The 22,666-nt window shown below is 56.4% G+C and overlaps 3 protein-coding genes across 14 annotated transcripts in view; all 3 read left to right on the top strand.

Annotated features, from left to right (window-relative positions):
• Positions 1 to 1,100: 1,100 nt before the first annotated feature.
• GMIP (GEM interacting protein) lies at positions 1,101 to 10,583 on the top strand. 3 transcript variants are annotated; one of them, XM_002912750.4, is made up of 21 exons: positions 1,101 to 1,255; positions 2,195 to 2,279; positions 2,747 to 2,822; positions 2,935 to 2,992; positions 3,306 to 3,431; positions 3,515 to 3,579; positions 3,680 to 3,787; positions 4,200 to 4,280; positions 4,388 to 4,558; positions 4,647 to 4,784; positions 5,082 to 5,278; positions 5,590 to 5,696; positions 5,770 to 5,859; positions 6,210 to 6,287; positions 6,364 to 6,518; positions 6,741 to 6,929; positions 7,032 to 7,169; positions 7,271 to 7,467; positions 7,808 to 8,195; positions 9,597 to 9,660; positions 9,791 to 10,583. In XM_002912750.4, exons 1-21 carry the CDS (start codon positions 1,237 to 1,239, stop codon positions 10,162 to 10,164), a joined length of 2,904 nt encoding a protein of 967 aa, XP_002912796.1. In that variant the 5' UTR covers positions 1,101 to 1,236; the 3' UTR covers positions 10,165 to 10,583. The 3 variants fall into 3 exon arrangements, with proteins under 3 accessions (XP_002912796.1, XP_034514032.1, XP_034514033.1); XM_034658141.1 differs by lacking the exon at positions 1,101 to 1,255 and adding an exon at positions 1,525 to 1,669; XM_034658142.1 differs by lacking the exons at positions 1,101 to 1,255; positions 2,747 to 2,822; positions 2,935 to 2,992.
• Positions 10,584 to 10,710: 127 nt separating this feature from the next.
• On the top strand, positions 10,711 to 15,002 carry LPAR2 (lysophosphatidic acid receptor 2). Of its 4 annotated transcripts, none has more exons than XM_034658149.1 (3): positions 10,711 to 11,248; positions 12,644 to 13,385; positions 14,111 to 15,002. In XM_034658149.1, exons 2-3 carry the CDS (start codon positions 12,644 to 12,646, stop codon positions 14,422 to 14,424), a joined length of 1,056 nt encoding a protein of 351 aa, XP_034514040.1. In that variant the 5' UTR covers positions 10,711 to 11,248; the 3' UTR covers positions 14,425 to 15,002. The 4 variants fall into 4 exon arrangements, with proteins under 4 accessions (XP_034514040.1, XP_011220871.1, XP_002912795.1 ...); XM_011222569.3 differs by having other exon boundaries at positions 10,711 to 11,259; XM_002912749.4 differs by lacking the exon at positions 10,711 to 11,248 and adding an exon at positions 11,277 to 11,625.
• Positions 15,003 to 17,933: 2,931 nt separating this feature from the next.
• PBX4 (PBX homeobox 4) overlaps positions 17,934 to 22,666 on the top strand; it is a 34,918-nt gene continuing 30,185 nt past the window's right edge. For 4 of the 7 annotated variants that reach the window (XM_019797700.2, XM_034658148.1, XM_034658147.1 and 1 more), the window contains exon 1: positions 17,934 to 18,210. In XM_019797700.2, coding sequence (XP_019653259.2) covers positions 18,059 to 18,210 — 152 coding nt within the window. In that variant the 5' untranslated portion in view covers positions 17,934 to 18,058. Of the gene's footprint in view, positions 18,211 to 18,354; positions 21,823 to 22,666 lie in introns of those variants that run through there. The other 3 variants (XM_034658146.1, XM_034658145.1, XM_019797690.2) reach the window with 3 other exon arrangements.

Here is a 22,666-nt window from a genome sequence, read left to right as displayed (position 1 = left end):
CCCAGGATACACAGATCATGACTTGAGCAGAAAACAGACACGTAACTGACTGATTAACCAGGCGCCCCGTAAATCTGTCTTTGTTTCAAACGGGAAATTCCACTGAGTGCGGAGTATGGGTGCATTTTTATAACTTTGACAGGATGCATGTGAGAATCTCAGGCCTGGTACCCAAGCCCAGACTTCAAGACAGCCTCTGCCTCCCTGCTGATTATCCATGAAGGGCTCACCCCCTTTCCCATCTTCACCCCTTGGCCATCCTCAGCAGTCTGTCCCTGTCCGGCTTCCCCATGAGAAGCAGTGTGGCCCACAGCCCAAGGAAAGCCCTGGGTTCCAAAGCGAGGAGAGGGCCAGGACTGTCTGTGAATGCCTGTGAGCATCACATGGGCTCTGAGCACAGACCAAGGTCAATGGAAGTGTAGGGGTGCCAGAACCCACCAGGCAAAAGGGCTGTTGTGATCACTTGGAATCCCTGAGACAGTTTGAGGCAAGTAGGAGGCAAGAACTCTGGACTTGGGATTTGTTTGCTGGAAATGATTCTTGAGGTGCTCGGGGTGAAGATCTCTGACCCCTGTCCCTGAGAGAGGTGCTTGGGGCACTTCCGGCTGTTCTGTAATCAGGGCTTCAAGAGTCTGATCCAGCTTCCAAGGTCACTGGGGGTGCCCCCAGACCAGGGGTTTCCAGCCCTGAAGCATTGGAGAAACTTAAGATCCCACTGGAGTAAGGCCTGACATCAGGCCTCTCCACCAGGGGGCTCCATGGACCCCGTGGAGCCTGTATGGGTTCAGGGGTCCAAGAGGCCTGTGGACAGGAAAGTCGCTGCGTCGCAGAGTGTAGAGGATTCAGGGACAGGCGCCCCGGACAGTGAGTGTGCTGCGGCTTTGGGGCCGCGCAAAGATCTGGCGAGGAGAACCCTGGCCGGGATGGAGCCATGGGGTGTCCAGGTCTGGGCTGGTCGCACTGGAATCCCTGGCTCCACAGCATCTCCCGCGTCTCCGGCAGGGCACGCGGTATGCGCTTCCGGGCCTTAGGGGCGTGGCCGGTCGGCTGAGGTGTAGCTGGGGGCGGGGCCTCTGCTGAGCAGGGGCGTGTTCGACCGCGGGGCGTAGCCTCTGCTGGGCGGGGCTACGTGGATCCCGGGCGGCGGCGGCCGCGGCAGGAAATCGGGGCAGGGCCCCGCGGGTGCGAGATCCCATCCCAGTCCCGGTCCCCGCCGAGAGATCCTCGGGCCGGGCCATGGACGCAGCAGAGCCGGGTAGGCGGTCCGGGATATGGGATCCGAGAGGGACCTCCCCCAGCCGTACCCCACTTCCTAAATTGAGTGGTCTCTCCTGTCTCATTTCTGTCCAGAGAGCGGGGAAAGGAGTCCCGAATGGGAGGGACGCGGGCATCCTCCACTGTGGGGACCCCCAAGCCGAGAGGGGCCCAGAACATCATTCCCTGACCCCCTCCCCCTTTGGAGTCTGCACCCCGGATGCCTGGGGGAGGGGGCCCAGGAAGGGGAAGTGGCTGCTTCTGCTTCTGATATTTGTGTTGGGGGCAGGGTGTCACGACCGCTGATGGAGAGGGCGACGCGGCAGGATCCCCACTCGGCTCCTCCATAGTCAGGGGAGGGGGCACTGCTGATCTGGGCCCCCTAGAAGGGGGGCCGTGGCAGAAATGTGGCAAGGTCTGACTTGTGTTTCCGGCTGTCTTTGTGTCTCTGCTGTGCATGTCGAGTGTCATTCGGTCTTTATGTTCCTCTGGTTTCAGTCCGCCCCTGTGTGTTTGTGCCACAGGCTCTGTCCCGGTCTCTCCCACGTGTATTTCCATCTGTCTGGCCTGAGGTACATGTGGTTCCATTGTCAAGCTGGCTCTCTCCCCAGGGACAGTGTGGCTGCATCTGGGGCATCTGTTTTGTTGCTTTGCTTCTGGGCCCGTCTGTGTGTGGGTGTCTGTGTTCCTCTGAGCAGCTGTCTCTGTGTTGGGTTGTGCCTGAGTCCATCTGCCTGCCCTGAGTTGGCTTCACCCCGGGCCACACTGCCTCCATCCTGACTCTGACACCCGCCCCCATCCCGCACTCTCTACAGGTCCAGAACACTCTCTGTTTCTCTCTTCCCAACCTCCAAACAACCGGCTAGGGGCCTAGGTGTCCGTCCCTCCGTGGGTGGAGGGAGGCTTTGATTGGCCCGTGTATGACACTCCCCTCCCCCAGGGCTAACCCTGGCTCCAGAGAGCAGGAAGAGGTACAGTGACATCTTCCGGAGCCTGGACAACCTCGAGATCTCACTGGGGAACGTGTGAGTCTGAGCCTGGGCCACCCCCAAATCCCTAGCCGTTTAGGTGCCTCATTAGGAACCTATAACATTTAGATCCATTTACCTAATAACCTGAGAAGTCTAAGATGGGTCCTTCCAAAACACCTGAAAAATACCAAAATTCAGGCCCCCCAAATCCACTGGAAATCCCCAAAGTGGTCCCAGGACCCCCATATATCCTTGTGACCCTTTAAACATTTGAGATCCTTATAATCCCACTCTGTGAACCCCAGATTCACCTAGGACCTTTCAAATTCTCTCAAGTCCCATTAAAAAAAAAAAAAAACCACTCACCTGGTCCCCCCCAAAAACACTCAGACCTCCCAAATACAAGAGATGTCACAGAGGTGATATCCGGGACCATCACTTACAGTGCCCCGGGGGCCCCCAACACCCCTAAGCAAGACAGACTGGGTGGAGGGTAGCATCCTAACACCCTTACCTCCCAGGACCCTTGAGATGCTGCCTGGAGACCCCGTGCTTTCAGGAGACCCAGAGTCTGACAAGACCCCCACAGCCACTGAGGTGAAGGGCGAGACCAAGGAGGCAGGGAGGAGGGGGCCTCTAGGAGGTGGGGCTCTAGGGGGTTGAAGCCCCTGCCCTGCTTGCTCCTGAATGCTGTCTCCCTCCCCCTCAGACCAGTGAAACCAGACCTTGGAGTGGCCCCTCCCTGGGGGGTCCTGCACCCCTTACAGGTAGGGGGCTTTGTGGGGGGGGAGTGGGGGCAGAAAGGAGTCCTTCCTTCAGCTAGTCGTCACCCCCTGCCTGTTCCACACACCAGGGACACGGCAGTACACATGACAGAGCTGCGCCCCTGCCCTCAGGGAGCCCCCAGTCTGGGTGGAGAATCCATATAAAATTGCAACCTGGATAAGATCATAAAGGGGTGTTTTGGGGGACCCATAGGGTGTAGAATAGGGGTCACTGGTCTGGTCGGTCTTGGGGCTCAGGGAGAGCTGCCACAGAAGGCCAGGGTTCAGAGGTCAGAGGTCCACCCTCCTGCCCCAGGAGAAGAACTGGACTTGCGGCTCATTCGGACCTCGGGGGGCGTGGACGCAGCTCTGGAGTACGCCAAGACCTGGAGCCGCTATGCCAAGGAGCTGCTGGCCTGGACCGAGAAGAGAGCCAGCCTTGGTGAGGGCCCCTTCTGCCCGGCCCCAAGCCCCAGGCGGTGCCCACACCCTGCCCAGCTCAGACCCCTGCTGTCTTCCCCCCAGAGCTAGAGTTTGCCAAAAGTATCATGAAGATCGCGGAGGCTGGCAAGGTGTCAATCCATCAGCAGGTAGCCGTGACCAGACCCCTCAGGGTCCAAGCCCTCCACCAGAACCCCAGCCCTGACCCCCTAGATCCTCAGCACCCTCCAACACCAACCCCCCCCCCAGAGCCACATGCCACTGCAGTACATCTACACCCTGTTTCTGGAACACGACCTCAGCCTGGGAGCCTTGGCCATGGAAACAGTGGCCCAGCAGAAAAGAGATTACTACCAGGTGAGGGGGCCCTGCTGCATGCACTATTCCATTCACACCTCCCCGGGAGGAAGGCACAGTACCAGCAGTGCCATTTTGCTGATGAGGAAGCTGAGGCCCAGGGATGTTGAGGAACTTGCTCAAGGTTACCCAGCAGAGATTCAAACCAGGCTTCCTGTGCAATTGCAAAACTGCTTCTGTTTGTTTTCAGGCCTTGGGGTTGGGGAGCAGGGGGCAAGGTGCTGAGTGTTCCCAGGAAGAGAGCTTTGGCCTCTCTGGGTCCAGGCTTTAGAAAGGATGAGGTGGAGAGCCGGTGGGTGGGGGAGAGTGCAGACCCGGGAGAGGGCCCAGAGGATGAAAGGCACGTGGTAGTGGGGAGCGGAAAGATGGGAGGGAGCCCTGAGGCAGCCCCCCGATCTGTCCTCCTTGCCAGCCCCTGGCAGCCAAACGAAATGAGATTGAGAAGTGGCGGAAGGAGTTTAAGGAGCAGTGGATTAAAGAGCAGAAGCGGATGGTGAGGCCCGGCGGGGTGGGTGGGTGTGCAAGGGCTGGGCTGGTGGAGGAGAGGAAGAAGCTCTGATCTGTCCCCTTCTGTTCCTGCCCCCACCCCCATGGCCCCAGAATGAGGCAGTGCAGGCGCTGCGGAGGGCCCAGCTCCAGTATGTACAGCGCAGTGAGGACCTGTGGGTTCGCTCCCAGGCATCCCCCGAGGACCCGGCACCCCAGGCCTCGCCGGGGCCCAGCAAACAGCAGGAGCGGCGGCGGCGATCTCGAGAGGAGGCCCAGGCCAAGGTGGGGACCCAGCCCCATGCCCCCCAGCGCTCTGGTGCACCCCGCCCCGCACTCGGTCCCACATGTGCTCGGGCCCTGATTTCCCCAGGTGCAGGAGGCCGTGGCGCTATACCAGGCCTGCGTCCGCGAGGCCAACGCGAGGCAGCAAGACCTGGAGGCCGCCAAGCAGCGGATCGTGTCGCATGTGCGCAAGCTGGTGCTGCAGGGGGACGAAGTGCTGAGGCGGGTGAGACCCTTTCCCACTGCCACCCCACATTCTCCTTTGACCCCAGCTTAGGGCCCTCTGCCCCCAACCCGTCCCCAGGGCCTAGGACTCCTCCCTAGAAAGCCAGTTGGAACCTCAGTCCCAGACCACCCCCTGTCTCCCCCGTCCCCTCTTTCCAGGCCAGGCTCAGACCACGTCCTCCAACTGCTTCTCATTGCTCGCCCCCGCCCCCAAACCCTGACCGCACTGGTGTCGCTAAAGGTCAGGCTCCGCCCCTCTCTCACTGCAGTTTGCACTCCCCCCACCACCACCCCGCAGGTGACCCTGGGACTGTTTGGACTTCGAGGGGCGCAGGCGGAGCGTGGCCCCCGTGCCTTCGCTGCCCTGGCGGAGTGCTGTGAGCCCTTCGAGCCTGGCCAGCGCTACCAGGAGTTCGTGAGGGTGCTGCAGCCCGAGGCCCCACCACCCCCTCCGCCTGCCTTCTCCTTCCAGGAATTCGTGCCCACTGCACACAGGTGGGCCTCCCCCCAGGAGTGGGGTCAGGAATGAGCCCCAGAAACAGTTGCAGGCTCTTGGCACCACCAGGCTGAGTACCTGGGGGTCGGAAACTCAAAGCCTCGGCTCTTGGATTTAGCACCCAAGGCCCTTGTGGGGGTGGGTATTCCAGCTCTGGGAGAGTCCGAATGTTAGGGTTACTGCACTGGGTGCTTACTGGTGTCAAGGCTTGCAGATGCCAGTGCTTGGAGTTGGGTCCTCCTGGCTGCAATGCATAGGTGATGTCATCCCAGTTTCCTGGTTATCAGAGCCCTCAAACCTCTCCTTTCAGCTCTCCCCTGGACACAAGAAAGAAGCTCTCTGGCCCCCCACCCCCACGGTTGGATGAAAGTGCAGCGGAGACAGGCCCTTGGGAGGACACAGGGACAGGCTGGCAGGGTGAGAGCAGTGAGGGGGAGTCAGGAGGGGTGCCAGAGCAGGGGTCCGTCCTAACTGACCTGTTCCCTCCTAGGAACTCCAGGCCCGACTCCAGGCAGCGACGCGGACAGTATGGGTGGTGGCAGCGAGTCTCGGTCCCTGGACTCTCCCACTTCCAGCCCAGGTGGGACCAGGACCTGGCCCTAACCCGTTCCCTACCTCTAACACTCCTCCAGTCCCTGGCCAGGCTCTGACCCTCCATCTCTAACCTATCATTTGGCCTACCTGTACCCCTGGCCTATTTTCCTCATCCTCTGATCCATTCTCTTGAGCCAGCTTCTGAACCACCCCCCAGATTGCTGACCCATTCTCCAACCCCAATCTCTGACCTGACTTCCCTCCTGACCTCTAACCCTTTTCCCATGGGCATCCGTGGATGGTTCTAGAAAGCCTAAAAACCAGAAATATCTCCTTAGCCCTGGAGCTTCCCCATGACCCCTGTAACCCCCGACCCCTGTGACCCTCTGACTCCAGGCCCTGGCACAAGGCGGTTGGTGAAGGTCTCATCCACAGGCACCGAGTCCTCAGATGACTTTGAAGAGCGAGACCCTGGTAAGGCTGGACGCAGGTGGGGTGTGGCGGGAGGTGGGGGGGTGGACCAGGCACCCCTGACCCTGTGTCCCCGCAGACCTGGCAGATGGGCTGGAGAACGGCCTAGGAAGCCCCTTCAGGAAGTGGACGCTGTCCAGCGCGGCCCAGACCCACCGGCTGCGGCGGCTGCGGGGCCCAGCCAAGTGCCGCGAGTGTGAAGCCTTCATGGTCAGCGGGACTGAGTGTGAGGAGGTATGGGCTGCACCCATCAACCAATGACCTCTTCTGACCCCAGTGACGTCCCTGACCCCAGGCACCTCCCTGACCTGAAATCCCTATGACCTTTCTGCCCTTGGGACATGCCCTGATCTAATGATCTAATCCTATGCGTCCCCCACCCCCTGAGGATCCCTATGACCTCTTTTCCCCCACTGACCCCTGATGACCTCCCTGACCCTATGACCTTCCCCTTAGTGCTCTCTGACCTGCCACAAGCGCTGCTTGGAGACTCTACTGATCCTCTGTGGACATAGGCGGCTCCCAGCCCGGACTCCCCTCTTTGGGGTTGACTTCCTGCAGCTGCCCAGGGACTTCCCGGAGGAGGTGCCCTTTGTGATCACCAAGTGCACGGCCGAGATAGAACAGCGTGCCCTGGGCGTGCAGGTGCTGCCTTGACTCTTGACCACCCCCAGTAGTGACCCGGCCCTCTTGCCGGCCAGTTGGTAAGCCAGTTGTCTATTTCCTGCCCCTGCCTCTGCCCTGCAGGGCATTTATCGGGTCAGCGGGTCCCGAGTCCGTGTGGAGCGGCTGTGCCAGGCTTTTGAGAACGGTCGAGCATTGGTGGACATGTCAGGAAACTCACCCCATGATGTCTCGAGTGTTCTCAAGAGATTCCTCCAGGAGGTGGGTACTCAGTGGCTCGGGGGTAGGGGCCGGGCGGGCTCAGGCTGAGGACCCTCTGCAGCCCACCCACACCCGTGTCCCTCCCGCCATTCCACCCCCAGCTCACTGACCCCGTGGTCCCCTTCCACCTCTACGACGCCTTCATCTCTCTGGCTAAGACCCTGCATGCAGACCCTGGGCACGACCCTGGGACCCCCAGCCCCAGCCCTGAGGTTATCCGCTCGCTGAAGACACTCTTGGTGCAGCTGCCTGACTCTAACTACAGCACCCTGCGGCACCTGGTGGCCCATCTGTTCAGGTGTGCACTGTCCCTGACCTTGAAATGTGACTTCTGACCTGAGGCACGGATCTGTGACCCCGTCCGTGGACATGACTACTGACCTCTGGGACTGACCCCTGACACTGACATCTGATCTTTGCATGTGTTTTCTGAGCTCTGAATTTTAATACATGACTCTGGACTTTGGGTGCTGAGCCCTAATCTCCATTGCCAGGCATGTCGCTGCTGGTCTCAAACAATGACTGGGACCACTTACCCATGACTTGGGCAGGTTGCCATGAGCCTGGCCTATAGCTCTTACCTTATGGCCAGTGACATGCATTCCACGCTCTGATCTCTTTCCTCATACCATCCCCAGGGTGGCTGCACAGTTTGAGGAAAACAAGATGTCTGCCAACAACCTGGGCATCGTGTTCGGGCCAACGCTGCTTCGGCCACCGGACGGTCCAGGGGCAGCTGGTGCCGGCCCTGTCACCTGCCTTCTAGACTCTGGGCACCAGGCCCAGCTCGTTGAGTTCCTCATTGTATACTACGAGCAAATCTTTGGGATGGACGACCTCCCTGTGGCCACTGAGCCCCCACCCCAAGACCCCAGTCCAGTCCCCGGGCCCCTCATAAACAACCCCCAGCCACCACCCTCCTACCTTGCTCCAGATCCCCTGCCCCCAGTCCTAGCCTCGGACCCCAACCCAGACTCGGAGCCCCAAGGTACCTTGGAGAAGCATCCTGAGGCCCTGCCTCCTGAGGTAGGAACCCACTGGGCCCACAGACATGGGGAGGGCCTTCTCTCCATTTAACCCTCTCACTCTCCTCTCTTCCTTCCTTCCTTTGCCTTTAAAATTTTCTCTTTCATTCCCTCTCTCCCTAAAAGTGAGGAATGGAGTGGTAGGTAATAATAATGGAGTAATGACAGGGTACAGCTCTGCAGTTACAAACATAGGTGATCATTTATTCCTTCAAGAGAATATTTATTGAACACTTACTATAGACCAAACATTGTTGTAATAGGCATTATAAATACATCAGTGAGTAAATTATTCAGAGACCCCATCCTTTTGGTGACTGCATTCTAGTGGGAAAGAAACCAACAACAAATAAGAAATATGGTATAATGTCAGTTTATAGGACATTACAAGGTGACAAGTACTATGGAGAAGAAAAGAAAGCATAGTGTAAAGTAAGAGACATTGGGGGCACCAAGGAGAGGTGGCGGGCAGTCTGTAGCAGTAAGTAGGATGCTATGGGCAGGTCTCGTGGAGAAGGTGGCTTTGAGCAAAGACTGGAAAGATGTGGGGGAGGAATGAGCCAGATGGAGTTCTGGGGAAGGGTGTTCTGAAGGGAACAGCCAGTGTAAAGGCCCTGAGGTGAGAGGATGCCTGGTGTTTAGGGTGCAGCCCCGAGCTGTAGTGAATTAGTGAGGAGACGGTGGTAGAAAGTGAGGCCCAAGGGGGGGGGGTGGTGGTGAGGGCTCTGTGGAATGCCACACACTGTGCACCTACTACGCATGGGCACTTTATAGGCTTTCTGTCATCTTCACCACAGCCCTGAGAGGTGGATACTGTTAGTGGAAACCATTTACAGATGAGACTTCTACTGGTGGCTTCCCTGTCCCTCAGATCCTGCTATACACACCATTCCCGAGAGCATGCACCTCCCCCTCTCCCTTCCCCCCACCCCCCCGCAGTGGCCCAGAGCTGGCAAAGGGGCTGTCAGTGAGCGCTGGGTCTCTGAGCTATGGAATGGCTCAGAACGTGCTCAGGACATGAAAGAACTCCAGCTGCTATTAGCATTTAGCTAGAGGATCAACTGAAGGTTGTACAGGTAAATTGAAAAGCAGGTGTCAGGTTGCCAAGCAGAGCAGCATGGAGACAGTTAGTTCACTTGGTCCTAATGTGGACATGGCCAAGTCATTCCCTGGGCTGGTGCTCTGCTGAGCAAGGGCGCTCCTTCCTTCGTGGAGCCCATAGTTGAGATTGATAATATTGCTCTGCACAAGGGGACAAGGAGTATACTGTTAAGGGCATCATCTCCCCAGATATCAAAAAAAAGACCTTTTACATGTCCAGGAACAAACCCTCAGCTCTCCAAGAGTCTCAAAGAACTGGGATTTTATTGTTGGGGTTTTGGTCTTGGGTTTGTTCCTACAGATTCCAACTCCACAGAGTGACCAGAGAGAAGCGGCTGAGGACACCAAAGAGGAGGGAGGGGAAGGTAAGTATGTTGGGGACCATCCCAGGAGTTGTTGGGGTATGCTTGCCTGGGGTGGCTTGGGTGAGAGGTGACTCCCAGGAGATATCCAGAGGACTTACGGGTGCTCAGCAATGACCATGCCAACCCACAGTGTCCAGCCAAGGTCCAGAGGACTCACTCCTGGGGACACAATCCCGTGGCCACTTCAGCCGTCAGCCAGTGAAATATCCCCGGGGCGGCGTGCGGCCTGTCACCCACCAGTTGTCCAGCTTGGCCCAGGTAGCTTCCAAATTGTGCGAGGAGACCCCTGTCACATTAGTGACCCGAGGGAGTTTGCGGAGGCGGGCACCTGGCCCCGTCGCCTCCTCGCCTGAGGGCAGCCCTCTGCGGCGCACCCCGCTGCCCAAGCATTTTGAGATCACCCAGGAGACAGCCCGGCTACTGTCCAAGCTACACAATGAAGTTGTGCCCAAGGCCCCCTGCTGCCCAGACCCCCAGCCTGAGGAAGCCGAGGACCATCTCTGACCATCCCAACATTCTGACTGAGGGGGAAAGGACTGAGAAGGTGTTCAGTGTTGGGGTGTCTGGAGAGTTCCTATAAGGAAAGACTACATGGCTTGGGGGACTAAAACCCTTTCTGGGGCAATATACCAGGATCCCCCCACTAGACACAGGTCACTGCCCATCAGGGCCACTCAGGTTCAGAGGTGAGTCAGGGTCAGTACTCAGGGTCAATACAAGTCACGGGATCCTTGGTGTCCACCCTATCTCTGACCCCGGGAACGGGGGGCCTTTTGCTACTTTGGTTATGGCCACTCTCCCGCCTCTACCTGCTTCCTTAGCTGACCTCAGTGACCAGCTCTTGGAGGGTGTGGGCAGCCCAGACTCAACGTCCTGGTGGTACCTGGGGTCTGATGGCCTGGGAATAAACTGTGTCCTTTATACCCTTGAGTGTCTTTCTTTGCCAGGCCAGGGGGATGGGAGGGGTAGGTGAGGGCCGCACCCTTTGGCCCCCTTTTACCCACCAGAGGAAGCAAGGCCCCGTTTCATCCCCAAACATCCTTGAGCACCTACAAGCAGTACTGGCTGGGCCTGGGCACCAGGCTGAGTCACACCGGCCCGGCCCTCCCGGAGCTCCACGTCCCCGATCGGGTCCTGCATAATCAAACAAATATAACAAAGTGCAGATAACCGGACAATGGGGCTGTATGCTCTGGGCCGTGGGAGCCCAGGGCCGCCACAAGCCGGAGCCGGGCAGGGGGCAGCGCTGTCGGGGGCGGAGGGCGCGGGGGCGGGATTTCGAGAAACTTAAGTGGCGCCCGAGGGTCAGCTGGGGCCGGAGAGGTCCGAGGGGCACCCGAGGCCGCTGGGCGCGGTATCTCGGTGCTGGAGAAGCGGAGGCGGGGCGGGGGTCCCGGCGGTGGGAGCCCAGTCGGATCAGGGCGTGGCTTGGAACTCGGCGACGGATTGGACGCCAGGGAGCGGGCGGGGTGGGGCCGGACGGGGGCGCGGACCCTGAGACCACCCGGAGCTGCGCCCAGGCGGCGCGAGGTCACGGCGGGAATTCTGGAGCAGTGAGTGACTCAGCCCCCGGAAGGCTCGAAACTGCGTGCGTGTGAGGTGGGCGAGGACGGGGGCGGGGGTCCCGCGCCGGAAGTTGAGAGGGGCGACCGAGAGGCCGTGAGGCCAGGAGGAAATGGGGGGTGCTGCGGTTCCGGGAGACCCTGTACTTACCGCGGCTGTGGAGGCGGGGCTCCCCCAGGTGGTGGAGACGGGGCGGGGCTCCCCCAGGTGGCGGGGGCGGGGCGGGGCGCCGCGCCCAGGCAGGGGCAGGGGCGGGATCCCGCCTCCCGAGCTCTCTCGGCTGCCCGCGCCCAGCGCACCCGGACGCTCCTCCGCGCCTGCGGTAGTCACCAGGCTATGGGTCTGGGGCCTACCCTGACCCCCCGGGAGGCCGCCCCGTCTGCGGCCTGACGGGCGGCCCAGGTGAGGCCGGTACTGACAGTGGTGGGTGGGCGTGGGTCCCAGGGAGGGCGCGGCACGTGCCTGTGGGGCCCCGGGCACCGCCCCCTCCTCCCCTCTGTCCCAGCTCCTCCTCCAGCCTGGGGGCTCCTGGAGGCCCGGCGGTCCACCGCCTCCCTGACCGCCCCCTTTGTCTGGGAGACCGCCAGGGCCCTCGGTCCCACTCCTAATAGCCTGATGCCCCGCCCGCTTAGGGAGCACTCGCGCCCAAAACCCGTCGCCCAACTTCTGGGGCTGCATCGCTGTCCACTTTGGTCGACCTGGTCACTGATGTAGGAAAGAAGGATGGCCAAGAAAGAATTCTTGAGACATCTTTGGTGCAAAAAGGGGGTTTTATTAAAGCTCGGGGACAGGACCCTTGGGCAGAAAGAGCTGCACTGGGGTCATGAGGAGTGGCCCATTATATACTTTCAAGTTCGGAGGGGGTTAGGGATACCCTAAGTCTCTAAGGAATTCTGGAAGCAAGGTTTTCAGGACCTTGAGGGGGCTAGCTGTTGTTGGGAAAACGTCATTTATTACCGTCTAATAAAACTTTAGTCATGAGACCCTTCAGATGTATATCGGTGGGCCATATGCTTGGGGGATGATTGCCAACACGTATCTTGGGGGGTTTAGAGATAAAGGAATTTTCTAAAGGAATTTTTATATATTAAAGTAGACTTACAGGATCCTATGGGAGGGGGGCTCAGGCTAGGATTGCCTTTTGCCCTTAGCAAAGTATTAACATCGACGCAGTTGAGTCCCTAGAGGAATGTCATTCTGCCTGTCTCAAGGACTTGTCAATGGGCTGTAGGTAATAAGGAAATTTAATAATTTTTCTTCTGCCTGTTTCCCACATCATCCACCACCACCACTTCACCCTGAGGCATCTGAGTTTGAGACCCTTGCCCTTCCTGTCCTGACCCTCCCCTCTGGCTGCTGCTCCTTCCTGTGTCCTTCCAACAAATGCCACCTGCACTGACCTCTCCCTCTGTGCCCCCAGATGGTCACCATGGGCCAGTGCTACTACAATGAGACCATCGGCTTCTTCTACAACAACAGTGGCAAGGAGCTCAGCTCCCACTGGCGGCCCAAGGATGTAGTTGTGGTGGCCCTGGGGCTGACTGTCAGCGTGCTGGTGCTGCTGACCAACTTGCTGGTTATCGCAGCCATTGCCTCCAACCGCCGCTTCCACCAGCCCATTTACTACCTGCTGGGTAACCTGGCCGCAGCCGACCTCTTTGCTGGTGTGGCCTACCTCTTCCTCATGTTCCACACGGGCCCTCGCACCGCCCGGCTCTCGCTGGAGGGCTGGTTTGTGCGGCAGGGCCTGCTGGACACGAGCCTGACCGCCTCGGTGGCGACACTGCTAGCCATCGCCGTGGAACGGCACCGCAGCGTGATGGCCGTGCAGCTGCACAGCCGCCTGCCCCGCGGCCGCGTCGTCATGCTCATCGTGGGGGTGTGGGTGGCCGCGCTGGGCCTGGGGCTGCTGCCCGCCCACTCCTGGCACTGCCTCTGTGCCCTGGACCGCTGCTCACGCATGGCCCCCCTGCTCAGCCGCTCCTACCTGGCCGTCTGGGCCCTGTCCAGCCTGCTTGTCTTCCTGCTCATGGTGGCTGTCTACACCCGCATTTTCTTCTATGTGAGGCGGAGGGTGCAGCGCATGGCGGAGCACGTCAGCTGCCACCCCCGCTACCGAGAGACCACACTCAGCCTGGTCAAGACCGTTGTCATTATCCTGGGTGAGTGAGTGCCCTTAGCTGGCCCAAGTTGCAGGAACCCTGCTTCCCCCCAACTCCCACGAGACATGGGATGGGATGATTTGGGTGGGGAATGTTCTCCAAGGAGGTGACATCTGAGCAGAGACCTGAATGCTGGGGAAGGGAAGAGTTCCAGGCAGAGGGAACAGAAGGTGAGAGACCCGCAGGACCGGGCCAATGTCTCCAAAGAGGAGAGGAGGCCCGTGTGGCTGGAGAGAAGCAGGAGAGAAGGTCAGCACCGCCTCGAAGGGCACAGGCAAGAGTGAGATTTTGTTCTGAGTTCTGTGGGAAGCCCTCCAGAGTTCTTAGCAGGGAGTAATGAGGTCAGTCTGGCTGTAGAGTGGTCTGAGTGGGGGAGGCAGCAAGGTATATCCCGTGAGGATCCACTCCCCTACCCCAAGAACAGAGTGACTCTTCCCTATGACTCCCTCCATTCCCCCACCAAGTAACTGGCCCATCCCACAGTGACCTCCTTTCCCCCATTGAACAAATCTCCATGTAGAAACGTCCAGCACCCTGTCTACCGTGTACCAGTTAGGAAAGGGAGCCTTCTGGCAGACACGTCAGAGAAAGGTGTCAGGCCGCTCTTGCCCTGCAAACTACACAGCTGTTTTCTGAACTCTGGAGACCCCTCCAGCCCCGAGCTCTGAGCTGTGGGTGCTGGGCCCCCAGAGCTGGCCCCGCTCACCTCAGGCTCCATCCTGCAGGGGCCTTCGTGGTCTGCTGGACGCCAGGCCAGGTGGTGCTGCTCCTGGACGGTCTGGGCTGCAAGTCCTGCAACGTTCTGGCTGTGGAGAAGTATTTCCTACTCTTGGCGGAGGCCAACTCGCTTGTCAATGCCGTGGTGTACTCATGCCGAGATGCTGAGATGCGCCGCACCTTCCGCCGCCTCCTCTGCTGTCTGTGCCTTCGCCGGTCCACCCACGAGTCTGCCCGCTATGCAACCTCCACCCGAACAGGGGCCAGCACTCGCATCATGCTTCCAGAGAATGGCCACCCCCTGATGGACTCCACCCTTTAGCCAGCCTGGGACTTCAGTGGGTGCTGCAAATGCCACATCATAGCCCCTGACCGCTTGTAAATGCACCGGGCTCTACCCAATCTGCAGGACAGACCCTCGGCCCGCCATGGCACAGCTCCACTGCCAGCCTTCCCCAGGCACACAACTCGGCCTGCCCCAGGGCCTGGGGGTGTGGGATCATCTCTAAATGCCCAGGAGAGAGTCAGAGGGGGTTCAGGAATCTGCTCTTCAATCATCTCAGGTTGTAGGGTTTTTTAACTGACATTTTCTATTTTTACTGCACATCCCTGGTAAACCCTGTGGACCACTTCCTTGTCTGTGGCAGTGTGGGCGTTAAGGGTGGGAGAGATGAGGGCTCTCTCAGGCTTCTCTCTGCCCAGTGTGACAGGGTAACAAAGATGGCCCATGGATGCACCATCTGCCCGAAGCTGATTCTTTAGGGGCGCAGACTGAGGGGTGCTGAGCATGAGCTGGGAAAAGGTTTGTGGCCCCGCAGCCTTTGGGGTCTTGTCTGTCCCTATTAGAATTGAGGGGATCTATGGGGAGAGCATGATATAAGGAGTAAACCTTTCTTTCCACTGAGGTCTCCAGAGCATCTTCTGTTATCAACTCAGATAGTCCATCTATCCCTGTGTCCTAGAATTGTCCACCTCACCTCGGGCTAGGCCCAGCTTCTCCTTGGCACTGTTCTCTTTCCTCTTTGATCTCTGCATGGCTGTTACTCCATCTCTCTCTTTCTCTTTAAATTCTATACCCAACATGGGGCTCGACCTCACAACCCCGAGATCAAGAGTGGCAAGCTCTACTGACTCAGCCAGCCAGGCGCCCCTCTCCATCTTTCTTATTGGAGGTCTTGCATCCATTCTGAGTGTTCTCCTGCCTCTAACTCACCACCCCCTTTTGTCTCTGTCCTCTGGAGCCCACTGTGGTCTCTGACCTGGGTGAGGCCTCTTTCTCCTGCCTGCCCTTTCGTCTGAGTCCGGGTTATTAACAATCAGACATGTCCATCTCATTGTCCCCACCACCACCTATATCCGTCCATACCTAGGGCCAGGGGGAGTGGGGCCCATGGAGCGGGACGCAGGATTTGAGAGCTGCCATTTCTCAAGCTCCTCTGATGTGCCTGGCACACTGATAAGCATTGTAGGTGCATTATTTTATCATTACTTGCTTCTTGTGGTGCAGACACACTTATTTTCACATGAGGTCAGTGGCTCAGAGAGGTTGCAATCTGGCCTGTGGTTACACAGCTTCCAAGGTCACAGAGATGAATCAAGGGACTAGAGAGGCCCCTGGGGATAGAGTTTTGGATTCCCACAACGTCCAGAGTTGGTCATGACCTCAGTCTGGTTTTCCTCACCTCACCTCCCAGCCCCCCAAGTCTTCAGACATGCCATGATAAGTCCCCTCTCAGATTCTTGTAGAGGCACCATGCTAGGTACAGTGTAGACTAGAATCTGGATTCTCTGCTTCCACTTCACTAGGGAGGAGACAGGGTTATAGCTCTACTTAAGGTTCACATGCTAAATAACAGCTAGAATGTGGACTCACACCTCCCATTAGAGACCAAATTCTTAAACCACGAAAGCACACGTCATGGAAGAACCAAAAACATCTAAATCCTTCTACATTAAATGGGGCTAGGTTTCCCTTGGGGAAAACTCCCCTTGCCCAAAGACAGCTCTGTGTAGAGGCAAGAATTAACTGGGTTGTTGGGTACTTCAGGGTCCAAGATGGGCAGCAGAATTTCTAGGGCCTGAGGCCAGAATCTCCAGAGATGGTGACCCAAGCAAGCCGTTTCTACCATGCGCCTGGGCATAGGACCATGAAAGATGCAGTCCTTGCCTCTGTGGAGCTCCAGGCCTATTGGACAGACATATGACTTCTGGTGCCAAAGCCAATTCCTATGGGGTGGGGACCCCGAAGGCCTCCCAAAGGCAGCTCTGTTTCACTTGCTCTTACATCAGCATCCCCTAGGTTCTAACCCACACTCCTCTGGTCTCCTTTGGCATCTTGTCCAATTGGTTTTTCCCGCTTCTGTAGGTCTCTCCTCCCTTCAAGCTTTGGTCCCTAAAGCTTTCAGCCCTGGATCCCCACCACTGTTCTCTGAAGAACACCAAAGTACCCACAACTTTTAGGCTTCCTGTGCAGGGCTGAACTTTTGCACAGGGCAACAGCTCTCCGTGGGCCCCACAAGTTCTAGTACTTCCTCTTACTGGAGTCCAGTGTTGGATTTCCTTAATCAGGGAGTTTCTAAGTGGTGCCTAACACTGGCCCACATCATTCATTTCCATTCCCTGCCATCTTTTTGGAGTCCTCCAATCCAATCACGCCAGGTGGTTTTGACTTTCCAGCAGCAATGGGAAGAAGATGGGCCCTGCCCTAAAGGGTTCCCAGAGAGGCTGAAGACCCTCTATGAGCCTGCATCTGGAATCTTCCCTCAGAGCAAACAGGCTCCAGCAGGTCCCAATGACTTTGGAGAAGTGATTCATGGCCAGTCCGTTCCTTTTCTCTCACATGACGATCCTTCTCTGACACCGTGAGTTCTAATGGCTAGAAACAAAGACCTGTGGAGATTCACTCTTACTTGGGGTACACCTCAGAGGAGACCCTCAGGAAGCATCCTTCAGTAGTTCAGTAACTCCGTGCTCCGGTGTTCTAGGTCCAGATTACAGTCGATGGAGAGAATGAATAAACCCAAGGTCATTTATAAGCCGGACCTTGAAAGAATTGATTTGTGCAGTCACCGTCACCGTACACACCTGCACCCGTAGTGGAAAGCTCCAAGGGAAAGAGCCAGGAGGCTGGGAGCCCTAGTGACCCATCTGATGGGGCTGAGACTGAGGGGACCATGAGGGGACTGAGGAGGTCTGGGACTCGGGGCTTCTGGAGATGAATGGTGAGTTTTGGTGGGGATCTGAGAATCAGGGATTTCTGAGAGGGAATGGGTGGCTTGAAGGAAGAGTCGGGTACTCTGAGAAGTGGGGATTCCGAAGAGATGTGTGGGTTCCTGAGGAGGTGGCAGGATCTGAGATATGGGGCCACTGAGGAAGAGTGGGGACCTGTGAGGAGTGAAGGCTCTAAGGAGGAACAGGGGCTCAGAAGGAGTGGGAGCTCTGGTGGGGAGTACAGGGCGCTGAGGAGATGGGCAGGTTCTCTGAGGAGGTTCGAGGGTCTCTGAGGAAATGCAGGACCTCTCTGAGGAGGTGCTGGGGCTCTGAGGAGACGTGAGGGGCCCTAAAAAGGATTAAGGTCTCTAAGCAGGAATCCTTGTTCTGAGCAGGTGAGGGAGACGGAGATATATGGGGGGGGGAAGAGGGGGGTGTAGGTGCGAAGAGCTGTTGCCTCGGCAACCCAACCAAGTCCCGGGCCGTTGAAAGGAGCTGTTAGGGGCGTGTCTGTGGGCGGTGCGCGGCGGCCCGGGCGGCGGCAGTTGGCTGACGGAGACGGTGGGGCGTGCCCATGGGCGGTGCGCGGCCGCTTGGCTGGCGGCGGTTGGCTGGAGGCGGTGACGAGCGGTGGGGCTTGGGGATGCGCGCGCGCAGCGCGCGGGTGGAGGTGGTTGGCTGCGGCGCCCTTGTGAGCGCTCCTAGCCCGGAGGCTACCCCTCAGCGCTAGCTGGGCTCCGCGGTTCATGGACTCCCCGCCGCGCCCGCAGCGCCCCGCGCCGCCTCCCCCGGCCCCGCGCCGCCCTCTGCCCGGGCCCCCTCCGGCCCCCGACACAGGCGAGATCCTGCAGCAGATCATGGCCATCACCGACCAGAGCCTGGAGGAGGCGCAGGCCAGGTGCTGCGCGGGCTCGACGGGGGCGGGGGCCATCCGAAGTCGCGACAGAGAAGCGGGCAGAAGGGGACGGGCTCAGGAGGCAGGGCCAAGTTGGCTGGGGGCCTGAGGGGTGAGGAGGGTGAGAGAGGATGAGAGAGTGGGGTGCATCTCTGGGCGGGGAGCGGGGAGGGGAGATGTGGGGGCTCGGGGAGGACTGAAGGGGGTTTTTCTGAGATCGAGGGGATTTATGAGGTTAAAATGCGACGGATCGAAAGGCTTAGGGGGCTAAGCAGCGGGTGATGGGCTTTAGGGGCTCATCCTGGGGCGAGAGGAATGGGTTTAAGGGGAGTTTGTGGATGGGGAGGTATATGGTGAAAGGCAGTTTGGGGTTTATGGAATGTAAGGGGTAAGAGGAGAGCAGGGGGGTGTAGGGGCTGAGAGATGGGATTTGTGAAGGATGGACAGCTATATGGATGCATTGGTTGGTAGGGGAGCTGGGTGGAGGGATGGAGGGCTGCCTCTTTGTTAATTCAGCAAATATTTGTTAGACACTTACTGTATGAGGGACACCCAGCTGGGTGCTGACATAGTCCCTGCTCTCAAGCTCATAGTTGGAGAGAAAGTAAGTAGCAAAAACTAAGTATACATTGTGAGACAAGCTCTAAGAAAAGGAATGGCATGCTGTGGGAAGTCAGATATAGAGGACACAGTACTTTCAGAGGCCGGGAGGTGGGAAAGAGCTGGAAGAAAGCAGAGCCAGAGACTTAAAGTCCCGGGTTCAGTTTGGGGAGATGTTGGAAGCAGACCGCACAGGGCCCACAAGCCTTGGGAAGTTTAGATTTTATTTCAGTTGCAGTGGGAAAAATCACAGCAGTTTTAAGACGACCTGTCCTGGGGTGCCTGGGTGGCTCAGTTGGTTAAGTCTGCCTTAGGCTCAGGTCGTGACCCCAGCATCCCGGGATCGAGCCTGCATCAGTCTCTTTGCTCAGCGGGAAACCTGCTTCTTCCTCTTTCTCTGCCTGCTGTTCCCCCTGCTTGTGCTCTCTCTCTCTGTCAAATAAATAAATTTTTAAAAAATAAAAAAAAAAAAGATGACCTGTCCTACCCATCTCCACCCACCACTTGTCAGCCAGCCAAGAATGGTGGAATCTGCTTCACAAGGCAACCCATTGTGTTTGGGGCCTGCTCAAATTATTAGAAAATAGGAAAGGACCGACGTCCTTTTGGAGGATGAGGCCTTGTTGAATGGGGCCTGTTTGGGGGTGAAGGATGTTCCCTGGGGATGGGACCAGGGTCTGGTGGTGTGGACTGTGCAGTCACTAGAGCCCTTTAGTTAGGCGGGGTTATGCCAAAGCCAAGTGAGCAGCAGCCACAGGAAGGAGGAGGCATAGAAAAGGTGGATTCGGCATGCATTTGTTCTTCTCCAACTTTCCTTTGCTTCTTGTGGATTGTCCACTTTCTGCAGTTTCACAGCCTCTCTCTGGAAAGTTAAGAGTGTTATTCCCTTCCTCCCTTCCTATGTTCATTCTACTTGTTGGAGCACTGTGCTAGGTGCTAGAGAAACCAAGATGGCTAAGATGTTCTCTGCCCTCTCAGAGCTCATTGAGAAGTGGGGGTGTGTGGGAGACTAATTTATAAATAGTTATCATAACAGGTGTGTGCTGAATAGAAGTGATTCCTGGCACCGGTGGAAAAAAAGAGATGGGCCAGGAGAGGGTGCCCTTATGTGATGCCCTGTCTGCTAGACTAATCTGAGAGCAGGGGCTTTGTCCTGCTTTCCCCTTTGTATTCCCAGGCTGTGCACAATGTCTGGCACCTAGCATATAGCAAAGTTTGTGGCACTAAAGATTCTGGAAGGTTTAGGGGGAGCTGGGGAGGGGAAAATGGGCTCTTCACACCCAGGAACCACAGAGGCAGTGCTTTGGGTGTTTGTGGAGCTCCCTGAGTTCCTTCTGTTCTAGGTAGGGAGCTGCTTAAGGAGTGAGATCTGCTCAGGTGTGGCCTTCCTCAGGCATCCGTCACCCCATTACAGTCCCAAGGTTGCACTTTCTCTTATAGCAGCCCAGACCTCCCCTAGACAGGCTTTAGAATGGTGTGCAGTCAGTCACGTCTTCCTTGCTATTCTTGAAGACAGCTTTTTTTTTCTTTTAAGGCTAAGAAATTGAAAAGTGGGGTATTATACACGCATGACAACATGGTTGTTAGGTAGCTGTTCCCTGGTTTCTTTCTGAGGTAGAAAGGCTCCTGGGGCTTTTAAGACTTAGAAGCTTCAGATCTGCCCCACTTCTTTGGATATGGTCCTAAAAGTCACAGTCCAGACAATAGTCTGAACTCAAGGCCCTAAAAGTCACACAAGTCCAGACAACAGTCTTCAGTCCTCAGGGAGATCACTTAACTCTGCTCTGGAGCAAAATGCGTGGGTGGGTCTTTTCCTCGTAGTAAACTCTGCAGCCTGGTGGGTTATCAACCTGGGAGGGGAAGCAGATTGTGTCTGTCCTGATCACCCAACTGGGTGAGGCTTTTGCCCTGCCCTCTCTCTTGGTGCACCTGCTGAACCCTTCATAGCCCCTGGAGTCGGTTTAGCTCAACTGTCTAGCAAGAAGGAATTTTTCATCTCACATGCGAGGCCCTTTCAAACTGTTTTGTCACTGTAGGTATGTTTAAAGAGGGAAAGCACACCTACTCTCCTTAAAGCTGAACTCTTACACCTTTCTGCATTATTTGGAAGGCAGCTCCAAGTGCTTGTGCATTTTTCGTTTTGTCATTATAGCTGAATAGTCCTGGAATAGTGAACTGTATATTGTTTTTCCTTTGGGCCACACAGATAGTGGACTGTAAGGGACTTTGGAATACACCGCCTTAGTTTAGATTCAGCCCAAGTCAGCTGGAGACTTCCTATGTGAGGGATAGCCAGTCTTCTTGAATGATCTTCTGACCTTCAGCTATGCCCTGAGCTCTTCCTGGAGAAGGTACAGTTCTGTGTTTTCTGATTTGGAACCGTTCACTGATGTGCTCGTTCATTTCTTGTAGGAGACGAGTAAGGCAGAAAATTTAACTCATTTGCCAAGGATTGTCTGAATATTTTGCTCTATCACGCATAGCCTTTTTTTCCCTTAATAATAATAAATTTTACAACATTTTACAGTTTCTACATAGTTTATTTCCTTTGCTTATTTGGCTACCTTTATGAGGGATTTATGAAGGTTATTAGACGAGGGTTGAGGGCCCTCTGTCAAGATTGTCAGGCTCCAAAGTTCTCTCCTCCCAGGGTTCTTAACCAATGTTTGGGTCATAAAAATCTGTTGCAAGCTTGGAGCCCTCCCCCATCCTCCCCCCCAACAGCGTGCTTATGTACTGTACCCTTGAGGATCCTCAGGCCTCAGGGGCCCCACAGCCTGGAAACTGCCTCTCATCAAAGCCTGGTGGACTCATTTTTTTGTCCCGTAGTAAGATACCCAAGAAATCCGTATAAAAACTCTAGAGCTGAGGGGTTAATTTTGGAAACCTGATTGAGAAAGGAAGCAGAATGGTCACAGTATCATCTGGAGATCCATGCTCCATACCTGATGTTCTGGGAGAGCGTCTGAAGAGGACTGGTCTTTCTTCAAGTCGTTCTGCATGTTGGAGCGACAGGTGAGTTGTGCTATGTGTTGCTGGATTGGCAGATTTGGCTGTAGTGGTCACTTCTTGACCCTTTGTTTACAGGTACACACTGATTCGCTAGAGAGCTGTACTGTTCAATGTGGTAGCCACTTACTACATGTCTTTTTAAATTAAAATGAATTAAAATTAAATACTCAGTTACTCAGTTGCACTAGGTGTATTTCAGATGCTCAGTAGCCACATGTGACTAGTGGCTACCGTATTAGCACAGATGGTGAACGTTTCCGTAATTGCAGAAAATACTGGACAGTGGTGCTTTAGAGCAGTTCTCCGGTGGGACATGCAGCAAATTGCTGTGGGAATCTTATTGCAATGCAAGTCCTGCTATAGCAGGTCTCAATGGGATCCAAGAGTCCGTATTTCTTTTTTTTTTTTTTTTTAAGATTTTATTTATTTATTTGACAGACAGCCAGAGAGAGAGGGAACATAGGCAGGGGGAATGGGAGAGGAAGAAGCAGGCTCCCAGTGGAGGAGCCTGATATGGGGCTCGATCCCATAAGGCCAGGATCATACCCTGAGCCAAAGGCAGACGTTTAACGACTGAGCCACCCAGGCGCCCGAGAGTCCATATTTCTAACAGGCTCCCAAGGGTGCTGATGCCGCTGATCCCAAACCACACTTGGAGAGGTCAGGCTCTCAAGAGTGGAGATAATAGCATTCCATTTATTTCAATTTTCATGAATTAGTTTACCTAGTAGTTGGTTAATCTGGCAAATGAAAGTTATTTTGGAGCCTAAGTTATGTTTGTGGGCATAATGGATTTTAAATTAATCACGAGGGTCCCATATTAGGATTGTTTTGCCTACTTAGTATA

This window comes from Ailuropoda melanoleuca, chromosome 4, assembly GCF_002007445.2.
Source record: "Ailuropoda melanoleuca isolate Jingjing chromosome 4, ASM200744v2, whole genome shotgun sequence".
In the NCBI taxonomy this organism is placed as follows: Eukaryota; Metazoa; Chordata; class Mammalia; order Carnivora; family Ursidae; genus Ailuropoda; species Ailuropoda melanoleuca.
The sequence above is the reverse complement of the archived record's forward strand: the minus strand, read 5'-3'. Positions and strand labels throughout refer to the sequence as shown.

Excerpts from the sequence above, each read along its gene's own strand:
- GMIP (XM_002912750.4), top strand. Across the intron at positions 2,280-2,746 it reads GAGATCTCACTGGGGAACGT|GACCCTTGAGATGCTGCCTG; the intron begins GTGAGTCTGAGC and ends CTTACCTCCCAG. Across the intron at positions 2,823-2,934 it reads AGACCCCCACAGCCACTGAG|ACCAGTGAAACCAGACCTTG; the intron begins GTGAAGGGCGAG and ends CCTCCCCCTCAG.
- LPAR2 (XM_034658149.1), top strand. The coding sequence starts at position 12,644 with ATGGTCACCATGGGCCAGTGCTACTACAATGAGACCATCGGCTTCTTC. Across the intron at positions 13,386-14,110 it reads GACCGTTGTCATTATCCTGG|GGGCCTTCGTGGTCTGCTGG; the intron begins GTGAGTGAGTGC and ends TCCATCCTGCAG.